This window comes from Oncorhynchus mykiss, chromosome 5 (genome assembly GCF_057628025.1).
Source record: "Oncorhynchus mykiss isolate SJ-2025 chromosome 5, ASM5762802v1, whole genome shotgun sequence".
In the NCBI taxonomy this organism is placed as follows: domain Eukaryota; kingdom Metazoa; phylum Chordata; class Actinopteri; order Salmoniformes; family Salmonidae; genus Oncorhynchus; species Oncorhynchus mykiss.
The window spans coordinates 58471379-58494386 of NC_143026.1; the positions used below are offsets into that span (position 1 = coordinate 58471379).

General features: G+C 42.6%; 1 protein-coding gene across 14 annotated transcripts in view; it reads right to left on the bottom strand.

Moving 5' to 3' along the window:
• cdc14ab (cell division cycle 14Ab) overlaps window positions 1-23008 on the bottom strand; it is a 49779-nt gene that overhangs the window by 16807 nt on the left and 9964 nt on the right. For all 14 annotated transcript variants that reach the window (XR_016496176.1, XR_016496175.1, XM_090235336.1 and 11 more), the window contains 6 exons: window positions 20238-20317; window positions 9500-9566; window positions 4686-4748; window positions 4043-4130; window positions 3482-3712; window positions 2784-2922 (listed from right to left, as the gene is read on the bottom strand). Coding sequence is in view for 12 of the 14 variants with exons in the window: in XM_090235336.1 (XP_090091462.1) it covers window positions 2784-2922; window positions 3482-3712; window positions 4043-4130; window positions 4686-4748; window positions 9500-9566; window positions 20238-20317 (668 nt within the window). In the remaining 2 variants the exon portion in view is untranslated. The remainder of the gene's footprint in view (window positions 1-2783; window positions 2923-3481; window positions 3713-4042; window positions 4131-4685; window positions 4749-9499; window positions 9567-20237; window positions 20318-23008) is intronic.

Consider the following 23008-nt stretch of genomic DNA (forward strand, 5'->3'; position numbering starts at 1 on the left):
GTTGGAACATTATTGAACATTTATGATAAAAACATCCTAAAGATTGATTCTATACTTAGTTTGACAAGTTTCTACGACCTGTAATATACCTTATTGAACTTTTCGTCTGACGTTCGGTTGGACCTGAACGCGCGTTTGGATTTGTTTACCAAACGCCCTAACAAACGAAGCTATTTGGACATAATTGATGGACTTTATGGAACAAATCAAACATTTGTCTTACAGGGATTCCTGGGCGTGCATTCTGATGAAGATCATCAAAGGTAAGTGAATATTTATAATGCTATTTCTGACTAATGTTGACTGCGCAACATGGCGGATATTTATTTTGGCTGGTTTGGGCTATGAGCGCCATACTCAGATTATGCTTTTTCCGTAAAGTCATTTTGAAATCTGACACAGCGGTTGCAGTATTTTAATTGTTGGAAAAATAGCATTCCCGTAGTAAACGGGATATTTTGTCAGGACAAGATGCTAGAATATGCATATAATTGACAGCTTAGGATAGAAAACACTCTAAAGTTACCAAAACTGTAAAAATATGGTCTGTGAGTATAACAGAACTGATATTGCAGGCGAAAGCCTGAGAAAAATCCAATCCGGAAGTGCCTCATGTTTTGAAAGCGCTGCGTTCCAATGCGTCCCTTTTGAGCAGTGAATGGGCTATCAACCAGATTACTTTTTCTCCGCATTCCCCAAGGTGTCTACAGCATTGTGACTTAGTTGTACGCATTTATGTTGAAGAATACCCGTAAGCGGCTACATTGCGCAAGTGGTCACCTGATGCTCTCAGAGTGATTCTCGTGTAAAATTATTCCAATCGGTCCTACTGAAAAACCAATTGTCCCGGTGGATATATTATCGAATAGATATTTGAAAAACACCTTGAGGATTGATTATAAACAACGTTTGCCATGTTTCTGTCAATATTATGGAGCTAATTTGGAATATTTTTCGGCGTTTTCGGGACTGCAATTTCCAGGCGATTTCTCAGCCAAACGTGAAGAACAAACGGAGCTATTACGCCTAGAAAAATAATATTTTTGGAATAAAGGAACATTGGCTATCTAACTGGGAGTCTCGTGAGTGAAAACATCCAAAGCTCATCAAAAGTAAACGATTTAATTTGTTTGCTTTACTGATTTCCGTGACCAAGTTACCTGCTGCTAGCTGGACAAAATGCTATGCTAGGCTATCGATAAACTTACACAAATGCTTGTGTAAAGCATTTTGAAAATCTGAGATGACAGGGTGATTAACAAAAGGCTAAGCTGTGTCTCAATATATTTCACTTGTGATTATCATGAATAGGAATATTTTCTAGGAATATTTATGTCCGTTGCATTATGCTAATTAGTGTCAGTCGATGATTACGCTCCCTCGTGCGGGATGGGGAGTCACTAGAGGTTAAGGAGAAGTTTATCTATATTTCCATGTATAACACGTGTATTTTCATCAACATTTATAATGAGTATTTCTGTAAATTCGCTCTCTACAAAATCACTGCATGTTTTGAAACTACTGAAAATAACACGCCAATGTAAAATGAGATTTTTGGATATAAATATTTACTTTACCGAACAAAACATACATGTATTGTGTAACATGAAGTCCTATGAGTGCTATCTGATGAAGCTCAAAGGTTAGTGATTCATTTTATCTTTATTTGTGCTTTTTGTGACTCCTCTCTTTGGCTGGAAAAATGGCTGGGTTTTTCTGTGACTTGGTGGTGACCTAACATAATCGTTTGTGGAGCTTTCGCTGTAAAGCATTTTTAGAAAATCCGACACTGTGGATGGATTAACGAGAATTGTCTCTTTAAAATGGTGCCTAATACTTGTATGTTTCAGAAATTTGATTTATGAGATTTCTGTTGACTTGTATTTGGCGCATTGCAATTTCATTGGCGGTTGGCGAGGGGTTCCGCTTCCCAGACAGGTTAAGTCTATAAGACCATGTCACTTGTGGCCTGACCAGAGAGAGACAGTTTATATCCCAGGACAATGGAATTGATGCTAAGAGATAATACTACAACTTCTGTTGAAGGGCTGAGAGGGGGGGGGGGGCACAGATTTATCCAACAATTTACCCCATTTAATCTTTACCCATTTGTTCACCCAGAACATGGCAGACAGCTTTGGAGAGACTAGGACCAACAACAAGCTGTGGATAACCAGGACAGGAATCTGTTCTGCTTCATAGATGATGGATGGACTGGGAACAAGTTCGGAGCACTGTTTAAAACACACACACACTTCCCACAAAACTGCAGTTGAGCAAGCCTGAAAAGCTGTCCAAAGTATCCTACTGGTATGTGAGTAAGATCTTTCATCTGTCCTTGCATTTCCTGTTAGACTCTCCCCCATGGAGGAGTATGTTTTCCCCCTTCACAACACACACGAGTGCCAGACTTTCTGGTTTAGTCAGCAAGTTGAAAAAAAAAGTGGTCAGCCAACACATTTGGATGAACTGGTATAAAGACTGAAGAACATTTAAGAACAAATTCTCCCACGACAAAATCTACAGCAGAGCATGTTATCAGGCCATAACCTGAGGCACAAACGTTTCATTGGCTCTGAAGATGCCCATGGCCCTCCCCTAAATTCCCCCTCCTCTGAATGAACAAGACAAATTGCCAATCAAGGGCACAGAGACTATGTCAAGACAGTGGCTTGCTTGAGAAACTGTGGATTCTAACAATTGCTCTTCCAAAGGCTTATAATGTATATGAATGACAAGTAGCTAGAGGAAATGATCTGGGACCAGCCATAAGGAATACGTACTCCTCCAGGAAGTGCTGCTGAGGGCCGATGACGGAGCCTGGTCGGCAGACTCTGATCCAGGCAATGGTCTCTGCTGCTGTAAAGCGGTAGTGCTTCATCAGGTAACAGCCTATGAGAGTGCCTGTACGCCCAAGGCCAGCTGATTGATAGAGAGAGAGAGCGAGATAAGTGATACATAAAAAGAGAGATGAGATGAGAGAAAGAGACAGGTAAAAGAGACAAATTACCTTATGTCATCATCAGATTTGTTCTATAAATAAGACTTTTAGGAACATAGGCTTCACCACATAAGACATAGGTACAGTATCACTGCAATACTAAAGCACTATGGTAACACTGGTAAGTAATACGCCTGACAAGGGGCATACATTGAACAACACTGCCCCCTAATGTAAGACCTGCAGACCTGCGTTCAGTGGCAAAGAATACAAAATACAGTTGAGCGTTGCATTACTGATCAACTTGGATCCGCCAACTTGGCAGCCAAATAACATTCCAATGAAGAGTGAACTCTTTAAAATCCCTCTTAACAGACATAAAATACGTAAGGTGTGTTTGATTTAGCTTGCCAGCCACACAATGGAAACAGTCCAAATAGTGCAGACCCCATATGACAGGCAAGCCACATCAAGCACACCTCAGATATCAGATATTTGAAATATCTCAACATATACTGCAGTGTGCGCACGTGCATGCACCTTTGCAGTGGACGGCCACGGCGCCGTCAGTGCTCTCGCAGATGTGCAGGAAGCGGCGGGTGATGATGTCGCTTGGCGTGCTGCCGTCTACAAAGAACAGGTCGTAGTGGTCGAAGCCGGCATCCGTGAAGCGCTGGGCATCGTAGATCTTCTTGTTGAGCCGGACGACCGAGGTAACGTTGTGCTGTCGGAAGTAGGGGAAGTATGCTTCTGGAGCGTGAAGAGGGTAGCCTGGTTTAGGGGGGGGGGGGTTAAGGACAGTTAAATTGTGTAAAACTTAGGTAAGGACAACTAATTCTAAACCTGCCAGTGAATACAAAAAGTACAATCTTTGGTTTGTTGTCAAACTTATTACTACTCCAATGACTCTGCTGTTACAGAGGAGAACAGACGAGGGAAAACAGATGCATAGGGAAAGTCTACCTAAATCTCCAATCTAAACCCGAACCATGTCAAGGTTCATTGGTCGAGACAACTATTAAATTACTCTGGAACGGCTGTTGATTCTTAAAGAAAAAGGGTCCATAAAAGGTCACGGAGAGAATCCAAAGCTATTCTCACCATTTTCTATTTTACTTTTGGGATGGGGTCCACTGAAGGCCAGAAATTTCCCAGGCACGATCCAGTTGAAGTCTCCATTTTCCACTCGCTATAACAGAGAAAGATATCCAACAGGGGCCCAGAAGAAAAGGGATAGGGACATTTTGTTCTGACTGAAAATTCGACTTCAACACTAAATGCTTTATTCAGACTTTCCAGGCTGGCCAGTTAGTAGCCATCTTCAGTATCAACCTAAACTGATGGCTCCCACTAGCCTGGTCCCAGATCTGTTTGTACCGCCTTGCCAACTCCTATTGTCACTGTTAATCCATGGCACAAACAGCTCTGGGACCAGGCTAGACTGCAACATCAACATTATCAAAAAAGTAATTTGTGACTATGTGCCACACACTTTAGCAGTAGACAACAATATTCTGCACGATTTTGCATAGTCGGGTCAAACTAACCGATGTCACTCACACAGGACGTTCTCATTAAATTAAAAAGGTGCACGTCAGCTCATCAGTCGAGCGCAGCGTAACAGAGTGGGATTGTGAACATTGTAGGGGTGCTGCCGTTTGCGATTTACAGACGCTCTGCCGTTCAAACTGATGGGCGGACGCTTACTATTGGAGCAGGTCCAAGGTCAACGTGTCATCATTACCTCGTAGTGCTCGTATTCGTCCACATCAAACGACTCAAAGTCAAAGAATCCATGCTGCAGGGCCTGAAGAGGAAAGAAAAGAACAGAGACAGTTTAATATATGTATGTGTTTGTCTGGGTCTCAGTTCATTCATGACCAAGCAAAACTGAAGTGACCTAGGCAGCCCCAGAACTAGATTCACCTCAAGCCTGCGGTCCACCGGAAAACCTGACGCACAAAAGCCTTTGCAGGGTCATGATGACCGATTACAATCTGCGTCGCTCAGAACAGATACTGTTACAGCGGAGGACGGCAAAGTGACCCAGACAGTCATTATCAGCTGCATCAAACTAAGCCATGTTGATGATAATGTGGGCTTACAAGGATAGGGATAATAAAGCAACAATAACATAAGAGGGTTACTGGCATGACAAAGAGATGCGTTTGCTTGGTGCAAGGCTAAATTACTAAGGATAATATATGTAGGCACTTTAACCCACCAACTCAATTATAGCCTTGGTGAGGATCGATGCATAGTGAACAGTCAGCAACCAACCAAAGCCTTGAGGGTCATTGTGAGTAGAGAACGTGGAACCACCGTGCTCCTTCCCAGTATTCTACCCCACACCACTGTGTGTCTCCTGTCTAAGGCCTGTGACATTTGCAGCAGTTGTGTCAAATAGGGAGTGTCTGATTAAGCGTGTGAAGTCGGTACTACACCGTACCAGCCATACACTGTCGAACTATCATTGGTAAGCATTAGGGGGTTGTGATTCACAGAATTGTAAAATTAAGTTGAAATTATTTAGTAAATTTTATATAATAATTCGGCTGAGCCAATAGTTTTTATTTTTAAAGTTTTGCTTCTCCAAGGCAGCGAGCCAAAGGGCTATTCAGCTTCAGTCCCCAGAAGAGTTGACTGGTTTTCTTTATCCACCAGAAATCAATTCTCAATTGGTTTAATTGATCAGCCACTGAGTTCATAGTTCTGGATTCCCATGTCTAGACCAGTCACAGATTCTAAAGCCAGAAGGATAGCCAAAGGGATATTAAAAACAATTTGATCTATTTTACTTCAACAAAAGGTCAGATGGGAGAGATCGGGTCTTTACTGTCCAGACCTTAATTCTTAAATCAAAACTAATTATCGCATTTCATGTCACCAGTTGAGTTCTAAAGAAACCACCCGATCCAGCTCTCCAGCCTGTGAATTAACAGTAAATCAAGGTAACAGCTCTTCTCGGTCAGGTCTGTAGTGTTGACAATTGTCTGAGCTGCTCTCCCCCCAGGTCTGTGTTACGCAACTCTTCTCAGTTCTCCTGAGCAGCAGGTTTAATAGACAATTAACCTCTCAGCAAACCAGGGTTAACTATGGCCTCTTTCTGTACCACGCCTAGGTTTATAAAGAAGGAAATCCCTTTGAACCGTTTACACTGTGGTGACCATCCGACCCACCTGTCTGAGGGTACATACCTACAGTGCATTCGGAAAGTATTCAGACTGACTTTTTCCACATTGTTACGTTACCAACTTATTATAAAAAGGATTCAATTGTTTCCCCCCCTCAATCTACACACAATACCCCATAATGACAAAGCAAAAAAAGGTTGAATTTTTGCTAATATAATATTTTGCTGAAATATCACATTTACATAGGTATTCAGACCCTTTACTCAGTACTTTGTTGAAGAACCTTTGGCAGTGATTACAGCCTCGAGTCTTCTTGGGTATGACGCCAGAAGCTTGGCACACTTGTATTTGGGGAGTTTCTCCCATTCTTCTCTGCACATCATCTCAAGCTCTATCAGGTTGGATGGGGAGCGTCGCTGCACTCCTGCATTGTCTTGGCTGTGTACTTAGGGCCGTTGTCCTGTTGGAAGGTGAACCTTCGCCCCAGTGAGGTCCTGAGCACTCTGGAACAGGTTTTCATAAAGGATCTCTGTACTTTACTCCGTTCATTTCCCCCTGCTTGATACGGACTAGTCTCCCAGTCTCTGCTGCTGAAAAACATCCCCACCGTATGATACCACCACCATGCTTCTTGTCCCATCGGGCTCTAGCGTCTCTGTGGCGTGCCAGGTGTACGGTGCTTCCTCCGACACATTGGTGCGGCTGGCTTCCGGGTTAAGTAGGCATTGTGTAAAGAATCAGTGCAGCTTGGCTGGGTTGTGTTTCGGTGGACGCACGGCTCTCAACCTTTACCTCTCCCGAATCCGTATGGGAGTTGCAGCGATGGGACAAGACTAAATACCAATTGGATACCTCAAAATTGGGGAGAAAACGGGATGAACAATTTTTGATTTTTTATAAAAGAATGGAGGCGGCCACTGAGGCCACTGTGGACCTTCAGTTCCACAGAAATGTTTTGGCACCCTTCCCCAGACGTGTGCTTCGACACAATTCTGTCTCTGAGCTCTATGGACAATTCCTTCAACCTCATGGCTTGGTTTTTGCTCTGACATGCACTGTCAGCTGTGAGACCTTAGACAGGTGTGTGCCTTTCCAAATCAATCAATTGAATTTACCACAGGTGGACTCCAATCAAGTTGTAGAAACATCAGGGATGATCAACGGAAACAGGATGTACCTGAGCTCAATTTCGAGTCTCATAGCAAAGGGTCTGAATACTCATGTAAATAACGTGTTTTATTTTAACACATTTGCAAAAATGTCTAAACCTGCTTTCGCTTTGTCATTATGGTGTATTGATGAGGAAAACATTTAATTGAATCAATTTTAGAATAAAGATGTCAGGTAACAAAATGTGGAAGAAGTCGAGGGGTCTGAATACACTATGTACCTTTGTGTGCGCGCCCTGCACACCTGTCGCATAAGTGTGTGTCAAGTGATTAATTCATTAGCCCAGTGACATGCTAACGGGGGCACCGGGTCCCTCTACTAGAGCAGAGCAGACAGCCAAACAGTGAATCATGGAACAGATCACAGTGATTAGAACAGAAACAGCCTGTAATTAACACAGTAGGCAGCCACCTGATCCAACACCATACATTACTGAGACTCACTCACTTAGTAGCATTACAGGGCCATAAAGAGATGGGGAAATGGCTGCTTAACACTAGAATGGCCAAGGGGATCATTTTGACCCAATATGATTTTACAATGTAAATAGCGCTGACATTTTTTAAGTTATGCCCCACTCTGTCCTGGACTATTCCTGGAATATGTCTGTATTTCACATACGTATGTTGTTAGAATTTCAAATGTGTTATAAGCACTTAGGAGGACAAAAGGCTACTTTTTCAAATCCTCCTACAGAGAGTCACATGCAGGTAAGAAGTTTTGATTTCTATATCGTATCAGAAAGAGCAGATTCTGAGCTTTCCAAAACACTTACCATTGCCAAATAGCAACAATTCCTTTCTGCAAAATAATATTTTACAAGAATAACCACTGTTCCATGCACTCCACATGTGACCACATGGCAACAGAGAGCCTACAGTAACATAAATTAGCCAAACGAGAATACTATTGTGTTTTCAAAATCGTTTTTTTTTGTATTCTAATGTTACTCAAGACCTCCATAAATTAAACCAAATATTTTTTGGATAGCATACATGCAATGTATTTATTAGGCTGTTAGAATGTTGAGTCAAAATGGCTCCTCATTGGCCTGAAGGGGGGGTCCAAAGAGGCCAGGTTTTTCTAGTGTTTAAGAACCAGCAATACAGCAACAGCAGAAGTAGGCAAGTTGTTCTGAGGGCTATATACCAGAATTGGTGCCAATTTCATTCAGGAAGTGAATTTAAAATTACCCCAAACCCTTATTGCAAATATATGGGACTGGAGTCTAAGGTTTCTTGTCTCAGGTTTCTTGTTGTTATTCCCTGCATCTCACAATGGGAAGGGAAATTCCCAGGGTATTTGGTGTGTGTGTGTGTGTGTGTGTGTGTGTACTAGGGCCTTTTGTGGAAGTTGATAGAAAATACTGGAATGTGCCAAGGAATCGCAGACATTCCTATATGATGGCTGTCTGACCAGTCTTTCTGGAATAACACTGCTGGCACACTAACTCACCAGCGTGGCTGATGTAACCTAAAGAGTGGTTATTGTGGGTGTTGGCCTTTGTCACTGTACCTGCAGTGCCACGTGAGACTGTGCTACCTTCCTACCGCTCACCTACAGGGTTACATATCTCCCCGCTGTCTGACTACAAAAAAAAAAAAAACTCTGCCCTCGGTCTGGGATTGCCGTCTAAATGCTAGGTCAGGATGCCACAGAGAGACAGACAACTGCTAACCTTATCCACCATTGTTGAGTGCGCTAGCGTCGCAAAAGAAACATTTACATGTTATTCGATCCTGTCACCCGCACAAGCGTCTGTGTAGTCAAGCGCTAAAATAGAACTTGGATCCATTTGAGATGCGCCACAATTCCCCAATTGGATACTAACTAGGTTTCCCTTTTTACCTGTGGATTAAATCGGAGTAGAGAAACACACAACTTTGTATGACTATGGATCAAAACTCTACAAAGAACCAGCTAAAAAACTAAAAGGAACCATATGCATGTCAGGTAAAATAACCGAGTGTTAATCTCCCAGAACAAACTAGCAAGCAACAGCTAGCTAGCTAAATGTTACTTGTCTGTTTGGACCTGCCCACAAATTAATATAGTTGGTTATGACGGAGGCAAACGAGTGGCCGGTGTATTCAGCAAGTAAGTGTTGGCTTGGCCTTGGATATAAGAAAGTCTGTAGAATGGTGATAAAGAGGGAGGAAAAGAATCAAGATCAGCTACGCAAAAGATGGCTTTCTATTTAACGTTACGATTTACTGGAAATTCACTAAGTCCATAAATACACAAAAAAACTCACCTTCCGGATTCCTTGCAAGCAGTCGAGAATAGTCAGGTTGTATGTGCAGTTTCCAAATGAGGCGTCTCTGAAAATCAAAGAAATTAAGGAGTGAGAGATTAATTGAAAAATCAGTTAAGTGTCGCAATTACCACATTGGAGAGATTGGAAAAACAATATGCTGAAGCCCAAACATGGGAACTACACGGAACAAAAATATAAACACAACATGTAAAGTGTAGGTACCATTTTCATGAGCTAAAAGAGCCCAGAAATGTTCAATGCGCACAAGGTTTTTCTCAAATAGTGTTCATATCCCTGTTAGTGAGCATTTGTCCTTTGCCAAGATAATCCATCCAATTGACAGGTGTGGCATATCAAGAAGCTGATTAAACAGATCACACAGGTGCACCTTGTGCCGAGCGCATTAAAAGGCCACAAATCTACAGTTTGTCACACAGCACAATGCAACAGACGTCTCAAGTTAAGGGAGCGTGCAATTGGCATGCTGGCTGCAGGAAAGTCCAACAGAGCTGTTACCAGAAAATGTAATGTTCATTTCTATACCATAAGCTGCATCCAACATTATTTTTGATAATTTGGCAGTAAATACAACTGGCCTTACAACTGCAGACCACTTGTAATCATGCCAGCCCAGGAACTCAACATTTGGCTTCTTCACCTGCAGGACAGTCTGAGGGAGGCTGGCCCCCAAGTGGGTGGGCCTATGCCCTCCCAGGCCCACCCATGGCTGTGCCCATTCACAGTCATGCGAAATCCATAGATTAGGGCCTCATTTATTTATTTAAATTGACTGACTTCCTTCTATGAACTGTAACTCAGTAAAATTGTTGCATTTATACATTTGTTCAGTATATGAATTTGTGTTTTGCAGGTACTATTTAATTAAGCTGCCAGTTGAGGACTTGAGGCGTCTTTCTCAAACTAGACACTAATGTACTGGTCCTCTTGCTCAGTTGTGCCCCGGGGCCTCCCACTCCTCTTTCTATTCTGGTTAGAGCCAGTATGACGAGAGTAGTACACAGCGTTGTACGAGATCTTCAGTTTCTTGGCAATCTCTCGCATGGAATAGCCTTCATTTCTCAGAACAAGAATAGACTGATGAGGTTCAGTAGAAAGTTACTCGTTTCTGGCCATTTTGAGCCTGTAATCAAACCCACAAACGCTGACGCTCCAGATACTCAACTAGTCTAAAGGAGGCCAGTTTTATTGCTTCTTTAAATCAGGACAACAGTTTTCAGCTGTGCTAACAATTGCAAAAGGGTTTTCTAATGATCAATTAGTCTTTTAAACTGATCAACTTGGATTAGCTAACACAACGTGCCATTGGAACACAGGAGTGATGGTTGCTGACAATGGGCCTCTGTACGCCTACGTAGACATTCCTTTAAAAAAATCTGCCATTTCCAGCTGCAAGTCATTCACACTGTATTTCTGATCAATTTGATGTTATTTTAAATGGACAATAAATGTGGTTTATTTTCAAAAACAAGGACATTTCTAAGTGACCCCAAACTTTAGCTACGGAACAAGGTACCCTCCATGTACTCACCCCTATCAAAACACAGCAAACGTCCCCATTGCACACACACAAATCAGAAACCACTGGTCCATATCCGAACATAGAATCCAAACATCTCATCTTTTGTGGGATATGAGCATCAAGAGGAATGCTCCAATTTAATAAGTCCTTGAGCCAGAACAAGTGATGTCACCATCCACTTCTCAGGTGACAGACAGTGACCTTGGACAAAATAGGGATACTAGATAGGCCAACGACAAAGGAGAACACTTGAAACAGGGCAATAGGGAGATCGAAGTAATATATATATATATATATATATATATATATATATATATATATATATATTCATTCATGGTGAAAACTGAAAACGTTCGTCATGTCCTTAAGGAGATGTTGTGTGCAGAGAAATTGGCCCTGAGAGAGGAGACTAGCGAATGTGGAAAGACATATGTTTCTAGAGACAGCTTTTCACAAAATCAAAGCACTTGCATTTCAGCCTCAGCTCATTTGGTATTCTCCAATGCTGACAAGAAAAAAAATTATTAATCTATAAACACAGCTTCCCTGTTTCACAAACACACAATTTGGCACACACAAAATCTCAAATTGCACATTATGCACGCATGTACTTAATTCCTCATTTCATAGGCATATTATAGCTGGCAGAAGAATCTGGGTCAAATTCAGCTGTTTGTTCTCGTTCCTCTCTCTAGGTCGGAGTGCTGCTGCAGGCTGGGAGCGCTCTGTTACTGACAGGAGCATCAAAGGGAATGGCAGAAGTTCAACCAAGAGCCTTCAAGAGGCCACCTACACAAAGTGGTGTGTCAGAGACACAGGGAGTTCAGTTACCGTGACACCACTCACAACACAAAACAAGGTGTTTCAGACACAAAAGGCTGAAACTGTGTACGTGTGTGTGATTATATGCCGTTATGCAGGGGTCTCCAACAGGTAGATGGAGAGCTACGAGTTTCTCGCAGCCCACCTATGAGTAGCTCACCAAATCATTCTGAAAGTACATGCATTTTTCATGGTTTCCATTGCAAACTGTCATCAATAATTCTCACAAGTATTAGACACCTCAAGCTCCTGGCTACTACCCAATCAAAGCCACATTGACATTATCCTGGTTAGCCCCTACTGGCTTAAAAACCTAAACATAATATCTGCCAGCAATATTGCTCCCGTCTGTCTGTTTGGTGCACACATTTGTCTATCACTCTGTGTGTAGCCAATTTGTGATGCTAATGATAAAAGCCTTGTTGGTTGAAAAACATTCCCTAAAACCTCCCCAAATAAGTGTTAACTGCAAAGTAGGCTTACCTGACAGAAGTACAGTTTCAGTCAAAAGTTTGGACACCTACTCATTCGAGGGAGAATGCCAAGAGTTTGCAAAGCTTTCATCGAGGCAAAGGGGTGGATACTTTGAAGAACCTAAAATATATATTTATTTATTTAACACTTTTTTGGTTATGACATTTGTATTATTCATAGTTTTGATGTCTTCACTATTATTTTACAATATAGAAAATAGTAAAATATTTTTTTTTTTTAAATGGTTTGGCTGGTACTATATATATCGTGATTATTGGTATCAATTGGGTGGCGATTTGTTTGCATAACATGTGCTGCAGCAGTAGGCCTAACAGCAGAAACATTGTTAGACCGACACATTCCACTCTCGCTAGATGGGGAATAACAATTTAAAACAGACCTAAAAAAAAAAATTTGTTGTTCTCTATGAAGAATTGAAACCTTGAGTAAAAAAATATTTTTTAAAAAAGGGAAAAAAATCCCAGAACAGAGGAAAGCTAACTGGGGAAAAAAAGAAATCAGCAATTGTGTTACAGCATTATTTTAAAATGGATTACATGTAGATTGTGTCACTTTTCTACACACAATAGCCCATAATGTTAAAATAGAATTTGTTTTAGACATTTCAACAAAAAAAAAATAATAATTAAAGCTGAAATGTCTTTAGTCAATAAGTATTCAACCCCTTTATTACTGCAAGCCTAAATAAGTTCAGGTGTAATACATTTGCTTAACAAGTCACATAATAAGTTGCATGGACTCACTGTGTGCAATAATAGTCAACATTATCTTTGAATGAATACCTCATCTCTGTACCCTACACATAATTGTAAGGTCCCGCAGTCGAGAAGTGAATTTCAAAACAGATTCAACCAAAGAAAGAGGTTTTCCAATGCTTCGCAAAGAGCACTTATTGGTAGATATGGAAAGGTAAAAATAAAAATGCAGACATTAAATATCCCGTTGAACATGGTGAAGTAATTAATTACACTTTGAATGGTGTATCAATACACAGTCACTACTAACATACAGGCGTCCTTCCTAACGCAGTTGCCGGAGAGGAAGGAAACCACTCAGGAATTTCACCATGAGGCCAATGGTGACTTTAAAACAGTTACAGAGTTTAATGGATGTGATAGGAGAAAACTGAGGATGGATCAACATTGTTGTTACTCCACTAACCTGATTGACAGAGTGAAAAGGAAGCCTGTACAGAACACAAATATTCCAAAACATGCGTCCTGTTTGCAACAAGGCACTAAAGTAAGACTGTAATAAATGTGGCAAAGAAATGTTGTTTGGGGCAAATCCAACTCATCATTGAGTACCACTCTTCAAACTGTATTTTCAAGCATGATGGTGGATGCATCATGTTATGGATATGCTTGTCATCGGCAAGGACTAGGGAGATTCAGGTTAGAAAAAGAAACGGAGCGGCGCTAAGCACAGACAAAAACCTAGGAGGAAAAACTGGTTCAGTCTGCTTTCCAACAAATACTGGAAGACAAATTCACCTTTCAGCAGGACAATAACCTTAAACACAAGGCCAAATACAACACTGGAGTTGCTTAACAAAACAGTGAATGTTCCTGAGTGGCCCGAGTAACAGTTTTGACTTAAATCTACTTGAAAATCTATGACAAAACTTGAAAATGCCTGTCAAGCAATGATCAACAACCAACCTGAGAGCGTAAAGAACAAATTTTTATTTTTTTATTTTTAAATGGGCAAATATTGTACAATCCAGGTGTGCAAAGCTCTTAGAGACATACCCAGAAGTGATCGCTGCCAAAGTGGTGTGAATACTTATGTTAATTAGATATGTTTTAACTTTGTCATTATGGGGTATTGGTGAGACATTTAAATATTTCATCCATTTTGAATTCAGGCTGAAACAACAAAATGTGGAAAAGGTCAAGGGGTATGAATACTTTCTGAAGGCACCCCTGATTAGCCACTATTGGCTTAAAAAGTCAAACCTAACACAATATCTGCAAATTCATTTCCAGCAACATTGACCCCGTCTGTCTACACACGGTGCGTGCATTTGTCTATCACTCAGTGTGAAGTCAGTTGATATGGTAATTGTCGTAGGTTGACAGAAATACTTTCCCTAAAACCTTTCAAATTAAATGTTAACTGCAAAGTAGGCTTACCTAGCAGAAGTATATCATAAGTATATCATTTATATCTATTATTTGCAAACTCTGCCATGAAATGAGCAGCAGCAGTACAGAACCGTCGCTAGACAGGCACATTGCTCACTCGCTAGATTCGCAATGTTTTTTTTAAAGAAAAAAAAAAGAGGGATTACACAAAAACATTTGTTTGTTTAAAAAACATTTTTTTTACAGAGAGTCTCCTTCACTGCAGCAGAGGTGAGTAAAACATTTAAACGCGTTAACCCTCGCAAGGCTGCAGGCCCAGGCGGCATCCCCAGCCGCGCCCTCAGAGCATGCGCAGGCCAGCTGGCTGGTGTGTTTACGGACATATTCAATCAATTCTTATCCCAGTCTGCTGTTACCATATGCTTCAAGAGGGCCACCATTGTTCCTGTTCCCAAGAAAGCTAAGGTAACTGAGCTAAACGACTACCGCCCCGTAGCACTCACTTCCGTCATCATGAAGTGCTTTGAGAGACTAGTCAAGGATAATATCACCTCCACCCTACCTGACACCCTAGACCCCCTCCAATTTGCTTACTGCCCAAATAGGTCCACAGACGATGCAATCTCAAACACACTGCCCTAACCCATCTGGACAAGAGGAATACCTATGTGAGAATGCTGTTCATCAACTACAGCTCAGCATTTAACACAATAGTACCCTCCAAACTCGTCATCAAGCTCGAGACCCTGGGTCTCGACCCCGCCCTGTGCAACTGGGTACTGGACTTCCTGACGTTACCTACCCTCACCACCTGGGGGCGGTCCATCTCCACCCCGCTGATCCTCAACACTGGGGCCCCACAAGGGTGCGTTTTGAGCCCTCTCCTGTACTCCCTGTTCACCCACGACTGCGTGGCCACGCACGCCTCCAACTCAATCATCAAGTTTGCGGACGACACAACAGTGGTAGGCTTGATTACCAACAACGACGAGACGGCCTACAGGGAGGAGGTGAGGGCCCTCGGAGTGTGGCGTCAGGAAAATAACCTCACACTCAACGTCAACAAAACTAAGGAGATGATTGTGGACTTCAGGAAACAGCAGAGGGAACACCCCCCTATCCACATCGATGGAACAGTAGTGGAGAGGGTAGTAAGTTTTAAGTTCCTCGGCGTACACATCACAGACAAACTGAATTGGTCCACCCACACAGACAGCATTGTGAAGAAGGCGCAGCAGCGCCTCTTCAACCTCAGGAGGCTGAAGAAATTTGGCTTGTCACCAAAAGCACTCAAACTTCTACAGACGCACAATCGAGAGCATCCTGTCGGGCTGTATCACCGCCTGGTACGGCAACTGCTCCGCCCACAACCGTAAGGCTCTCCAGAGGGTAGTGAGGTCTGCACAACGCATCACCGGGGGCAAACTACCTGCCCTCCAGGACACCTACACCACCCGATGTCACAGGAAGGCCATAAAGATCAAGGACAACAACCACCCGAGCCACTGCCTGTTCACCCCGCTATCATCCAGAAGGCGAGGTCAGTACAGGTGCATCAAAGCTGGAACCGAGAGACTGAAAAACAGCTTCTATCTCAAGGCCATCAGACTGTTAAACAGCCACCACTAAAATTGAGTGGTTGCTGCCAACACACTGACTCAATTCCAGCCACTTTAATAATGGAAATTGATGTAAAATATCACTAGCCACTTTAAACAATGCTACTTAATATAATGTTTACATACCCTACATTATTCATCTCATATGTATACGTATATACTGTACTCTATATCAACTACTGCATCTTTATGTAATACATGTATCACTAGCCACTAAACTATGCCACTTTGTTTACATACTCATCTCATATGTATATACTGTACTCGATACCATCTACTGCATCTTGCCAATGCCGCTCTGTACCATCACTCATTCATATATCTTTATGTACATATTCTTTATCCCTTTACACTTGTGTGTGTATAAGGTAGTAGTTTTGGAATTGTTAGATTACTCGTTGGTTATTACTGCATTGTCGGAACTAGAAGCGCAAGCATTTCGCTACACTCGCATGAACATCTGCTAACCATGTGTATGTGACAAATAAATTTGATTTGAATTTTTTTTGTGATTTAACAGTTGACATGGCCTCAGAACATCCAATTTCATTGTTCCTTTACGAACAATTGTAATTGAGAAACAAAAAAAACCCTCAAAAACCAGGAAATATACAACTGAGAAAAGATCATTTAGAGAAAAAAAAGTATATCCCTTAGAGTGGTTTATTAACCATTATTTTACCAGGTTTATTGACAGAAAAGTGTACAAGAGAAAGTAGTGCACTAAGAACCCAAGGAAGAGTTGCAGGGGAGAAGAGAAGAACGTGCCTATTTGAAAGCTAGAAAAAGACATTGTAGCTTGCGACTTGTTTAATTTCTTTTTAAAGTAGCTCATGCTAGAAAATGTTGGAGACCCCTGACGTAATGTGTGTCTATGTACTACTGTGGGTGTGTGTAGGTCTGTCCATTTCCCTCTCACAACATTGTAACAACCCCATCCAAAAACCAAACTCCAGTCCGCACAGTTAAAATAAAGTCAGCTACTAACTACGGGAAGAGAGGATCGGGGAAGCGTCGGTGTCCCACTGTTCTCTAAACACACACACAGACACGACCCTCTGGAGGGAGCCACTGGGGAGAGGTGGGACGAATAAGGTCAAAGGCCCAGTTAGAAATAGAATTTCTAAAAGTAGCCCAGCGATATCCATCAAATCAAGTTCAAAGGAAACTAAATTGTGCTGGCAACGCAGAGTGGTGGGAGGAGGATTGGTCCAGCCTTCATTACACAAGTATGTAAAAATAGGGCTCTAGCGTAGTTGAGAATGCTCCCACAGCTTAAAGTGCGGGACAAGAGAGCATTAATGATCGAATGAGAACACCGTCTCCCCTCTTCGCCAATCTCTACTCGTTCATTCTCCACCCAACACAACAAGTTACATAAGTGCCATCCCTTTAGCTAGGGGCCATTAGAGCTGGTCAAGTAAACTGACAAAGCTGCATTCTTCTCCATTCACACAGCCCCGTGGCCCCGGCAAGAAGGCCATCTTTGTGGGCCACACAAGGACCCAATTAAACCAGAGAGCGCCAATAGAGGCGTCGCCACAGAGAGGAGACAACAGGGCTAACTGCAAACACTGCAGCGCCTATGATTCTTCTATGACCAGGAAGACTCCAAAGTCATACACATTGTATTCAGATCTGTATTTTCTTTTGGTGGATAGACACAATGCTTCGTGGTAAGTTAGTGAGTAAATAAAGAAAGGAGTGGAAGAGTAGTCGGAGAACATAGGAATGTAGTGACGATAGGCCTAAATTGTAACCAAGCACAGACAAGAGAGAGAAGTCAGCAAGGACAACTGGGTTCAGTGAGATATCCTAATCTCTCACCTGTTTACTACCAACATAGGGAGAGTCCATAGGACTACATGATATTATCCAGCTTCAACTCACCAAACACACTGGCAGGTTAAGGCAAGCCCTAAGGGTGGATATCTGTCACCATCATAACTCGGGCTAACAATGCCAAAAATCGACCGTAGAGCCTGGCTGCTGACCCATGTACAAGACAGGTACAGAACGCAATCACAGGTCAATGTAGGGGCAGAGAACAGATACAACAGCTCTTGTTGACATGCCTTCACTTTACTTACCCACCCTCTGTCCTGTTCATGCTCCCACACATCACATCTATATATCCCCAACGCCATCACTAATTCCTCACCTCCATGTGAAATTGAGTTGGAATGCAGATGAGACTGATCATGAGGGTGTGACTCCCTCCACAGTTCAATAGGAAGGAGCTGATGAGGTAAGGCTATTCGCTATGGAGCACGTACACACAGGACTATAGCCGTGTTCCTGTTATCTGTGGCCTGTTCAATGCATAGACGATCTAACAATGGACAATTCCATCAACAAACCATGGCAACATCTACACCACGCGACTGACCCCAAATGACCAGCTAGGATTACAGAAGCCCCACCTGACCCAGTGTGGGGCGGCGGGTAGCCTCGTGGTTAGAGTGTTGGACAAGTAACCGAAAGGTTGCAAGATCGAATCCCTGAGGTAAAAATCTGCCTTTCTGCCCCTGAACAAGGCAGTTAACTCACTGTTCCTAGGCCTTTGAAAATACGAATTTGTTCTTAACTGACTTGCCTAGTTAAATAAAAGGTAAATAAAATAATAAATAATACCAAATTAAAGCAGCTCTAATCTAGCTTGATGACTCACACTAAATTCTTCCACTGCTCTGCGGGTTCCCTACGCACTTCAAATTACTTCAATTAAGGCTGTCTGACTAAGGTGAAGAGGGGCATTTTACAAAACAGTCATCAGCGATTGGATTGACTAACCAATCAAAGTATAAAAGCCAATGATGAATTTTCAAAACCGCTGCGTCACCCACGTGTGTTCTGGCCCAACCCATCGGTTTCTGGGCCAACCAGACGGCCCCGAATGCGTTCGTATTCGGTGAAGGGTCGGGGACGTACTCTGATCCAGACTTATTGCGAAGAAGAAGCTAATGACCATGGGCGTGGTGTAGCGTTTGGCCTGAGCAAGGAGTCTGGGTAGCCAGGCAAAATCTAATCCAGCTATCCATTCTAAACCGTACACTCCCTCCAGATGCATGAAAACTGCTTGTTTGTTTGTGTTATATGACAAGTGAAAGCAACCAGGCTAACAAAGATTAAACCATTTTACACATCTAACAATGGCGAGTGTTGGGAAAAGATTTCTTTGTTACATTTTTGGCACGCCCACTCTAAAAATGTAGCCCAATCCTTTTAAAGAGTGAGTCCACTGATCCACAACAGGCAACATAGATATCTTATGCCACGAGAACATAGATATCTTATGCCACGAGAAAGCAGATTAACTCCACGTTATGCTGGGGAGAGAGAGGATGTGTGTGTTCATGGAGTGGGTGGAATATGCAGAGTAAAACAAATACAAGTTCTGTTTTGGAGTAAGGCAGGTATAATAACTGACTAAAAACAATTGGAGGCTAAACGTGTAGAATCTAGATTTTTTTGTTTGTTGTCAATGCCACAAGCCTGGGACTACCAAAAGACCTTACTATGAAGTATTATTACAATCCGAGAACACACCAATTCGTCTGCTTTTTCAGGTCTAATAACTGGTTCTGATAAGACACGAGACACGCCGGAAGTTATTTTAGCCTCACATGTCATGCGTCATACATATACACACAGGCCCAATCTATTGTAAGACATACACCCTGTTAATAAGAGGATTAAGGGAAAATGACGACAAGGATGACAGAAAGGGAGGCGTCACGGGGGACTAATTGTGCTGTGGAGCTGTGACCCATGTCTGTGCTGTCGGGTTGCATGACAGAGTTATTACAGAGTATCAGATGTCCTAGGGACAGACAGGGCGTCACCGTTTCAGGTGACAAAAAAAACGGGAACTGGGGAAGCCTCTGGTGTCGGTCTCCTCTGGGAGGTGGAAACCAGACAAGGCAGACCAATGAACCAGTCCTGTGCACTAGGCAGAGCAAGCACAGTACGAAAAGGTACGTGAGCTGCTTAAAGCCCCGCAATATGGACTGCAGAGACACAATGTAAAACAAAAACACCTCTGTAAGCTCAACCATGATACAAAGGTAAGGGAATTAGCCAAGATAAGCTTCCAAGGCAAATATCCAATGATGGTTTCTGTGGTAAGAAACCATGCTGCTGTGTGATAGTGTGGACATGGCTGGTCTTACCTGAAGGGAAGATATGAAGAATTGGAGCCTGAGATCAGAGCCCTGTAGGCCTCCTCTGGAGTCTTCTTCAGGTAGATGACCTGAGAGAGGGGGAGAGACGAGGAAGCAAGTCATAAACCATGACTGAATTTACTGAAATCGCTCCATGATTTTGGTAATCCTCCAGCTTCCCGATTGATTCAGGTTTTGAAAAGATTGGTTCTCAGAGCACTAATATAGCATGATCGGGAGACAAGGACACAGAATGTGTCACAGATGAGATTCCACAGGCAACAGCATAGAGGCCAGTAGGCCACGTTTCAGCACCACGGGCTCTCCAAATGGAGAACATAAAAAGCAAACGCTAGTTAAGTCATCTATTCATGAACGTGTTGCTCTCCCAACCGTGTCAGCAAAGCAGGTAGCACATCTGAACCAACGCTAAAAACGAAACACTGCGGAACGCAACACCTCAGCGTCCCACATCCATACAAGGAGTAGCAACGACAGAGTGGAGCTGCCATTTCACTTCCACTGAATAAGTTAATTTATCAGCTAGAGTACAAGGTGTGTTCATAACATTTGGATGTAGAGGACCAGATTTAGCTAATTATTACATGTAAAAATAAAAATATATATATTTTTTAAGGCTTGCAAAAAAATAACTGAACACATTGTCTTTATTTACGTTGAACAACCAGTGAAAACTGCCCCGGGACCGGTTGGTCCTAACTCTACGTCCGACGTAAAATGTGTTCTATGGGCAGACATAAAAATGATACCTGTTGCACCACCTGGGCGTTAGCCAATCTACGTGCTACGCCTGGGCGTACATTCTATGTCTAGTAGAGAGAAGGCATAGGGCGTTCAACTGGGACATTCTTTCATGACACACAGAAATGAGCTATCTATATTTTCAAAAGGACGTGAGTTTCGTATTCATATATCACAACCTCTGTGGGCTTTTCGAGTTGCCTATACGCGAGTCAATAGCAAAAGTAACACACTTGATTATTACACTACATTACAGCACGCTAAATGTGTCTGATCAGAAATCAGCAACTAATTGATCCAATAACCAAATATACAGACAGAGATTCAGTGAAACAGAATCACGTTGATTGATTATCAGACAAGGGTTTTTACTCGGAATATAGCCCAGCCTACTACATGAGTGAGGAGCAAAACGATCCACCTGTTATACTAGGCTAGCGTAGGCTACAAAATGTTCTGACAACTGATAGACGAGCAAACTAGATCATCATCATGAACATTTTCCCAGCCTAATTGGAACCAAATACTCAAAACGAAGATTCTGTGAAAAATCCATCAATGTCAGATTTCTGTGTTCAAGAGGAGTCCCCCCCACGGTTGTCTCAAAGCAGCGCGATAACGCTGTCCCAATCATAACGGTGCTGAAATTACAGTTGACAACACACGGCTGTTGCTTTAAAGTATCTAAACTCGGTTGGATGACTTTGGGAGTTTCCGTAAGCAACAACACGATAAATGCCTTCAATGGCAGTCTACTTATTTCCGTAATTCAGTGATAGTAATTACTGATTGATCCATACAGTTGTGGTTAAGAAAAGTCATGCATAGTGGTGGGCTTTGCAAAGCGATGGGACTTGCCTCGCAAAGTTAAGAACTGCCACGGGGATGGTAACAGCCTAGTAACGGCCGCTGCCTAGCAACCATCAATATGAAGCATTAAATCTCATGAAGGCGCATTGCTTAAGCCGGACTTAGCTACGACTAGTCTTATTTTTTGGTTGGTGCAATAGGCGTCAATTCTGATCCCAAAGTCGGACGTAGCTACGCCAACCGAACTAGCGTTTAAGACCAACTTTCTTACACCCAACTGCTGTAACAGGACCCTGGCTTGAACAATTAGCAAATCTGGCCTAGAGTGCCAATATTCAAAGGTTGACTGGATGATTTGTCTCGACTAGGGGCCATGCATGGGAGAGTGGGCTTGTGAATGCAGCTTTTGTGTCAGTGGGTCTGGTGACACGGAGGCCAAACAGTGCATGAAGCCGGCGTCTTCTCAGCAAGTAGAACAGAGCTTTGTTATTCCTGCTCCTGCTTCATGAAATATTCACCAGTCAGACAATTGGATCCATCAAACACGCACCAGATTAAACTATTCCGCTGGTGTGGGAGTGTGTTGTCCCACGTGATCCATCCTACAGAATGTGGGCCAGCTGTTTGTCCCACATATAATCCTCTCGGGTTGAAAGCGGGTCATTTGTATTAAAGAGCAGCACCACACTTCTGTAATGAGAGCAGGGCCAGGAGGGCTCCTCAGAGCCCACACAATCACGTGACCGGATCAATGGAGACCCACTTGGAACGAAAACACAGGGAGTAGCAGACCTCCCTGCCGTGTTCCCAGTACATTCTCTCCTTATTAAAGTCAACACAATCCACATGATGTAGCTACAGAGGTTATAACAACGCAGACAAACATCCCATCCCATATCCCATCTAAATTGGTTCAATCGCAGTTCATCAGGCACGATATTGATTTCTGAATGCTATGTCCTCAGTGTGCATTTGAGAGCTAATGACTCATGCAGCTGGGACACACTATATGGCCTGGTTTTGAAAGAGAACGTGATATTTCAGTGTCAATGAATGAAAAGTTGATCTTGGGCATCGGTCAAGGTTCAGGCAAAATTTAGCTCAGCGCTTCGTTTTGTGCATCTACCCTGGAGAGATGGTCTAGGAAGGAATAAGTGATAGCAGCTTAAAATGAGGGTCACCGAGTGACAGATTAGACACACCATGAG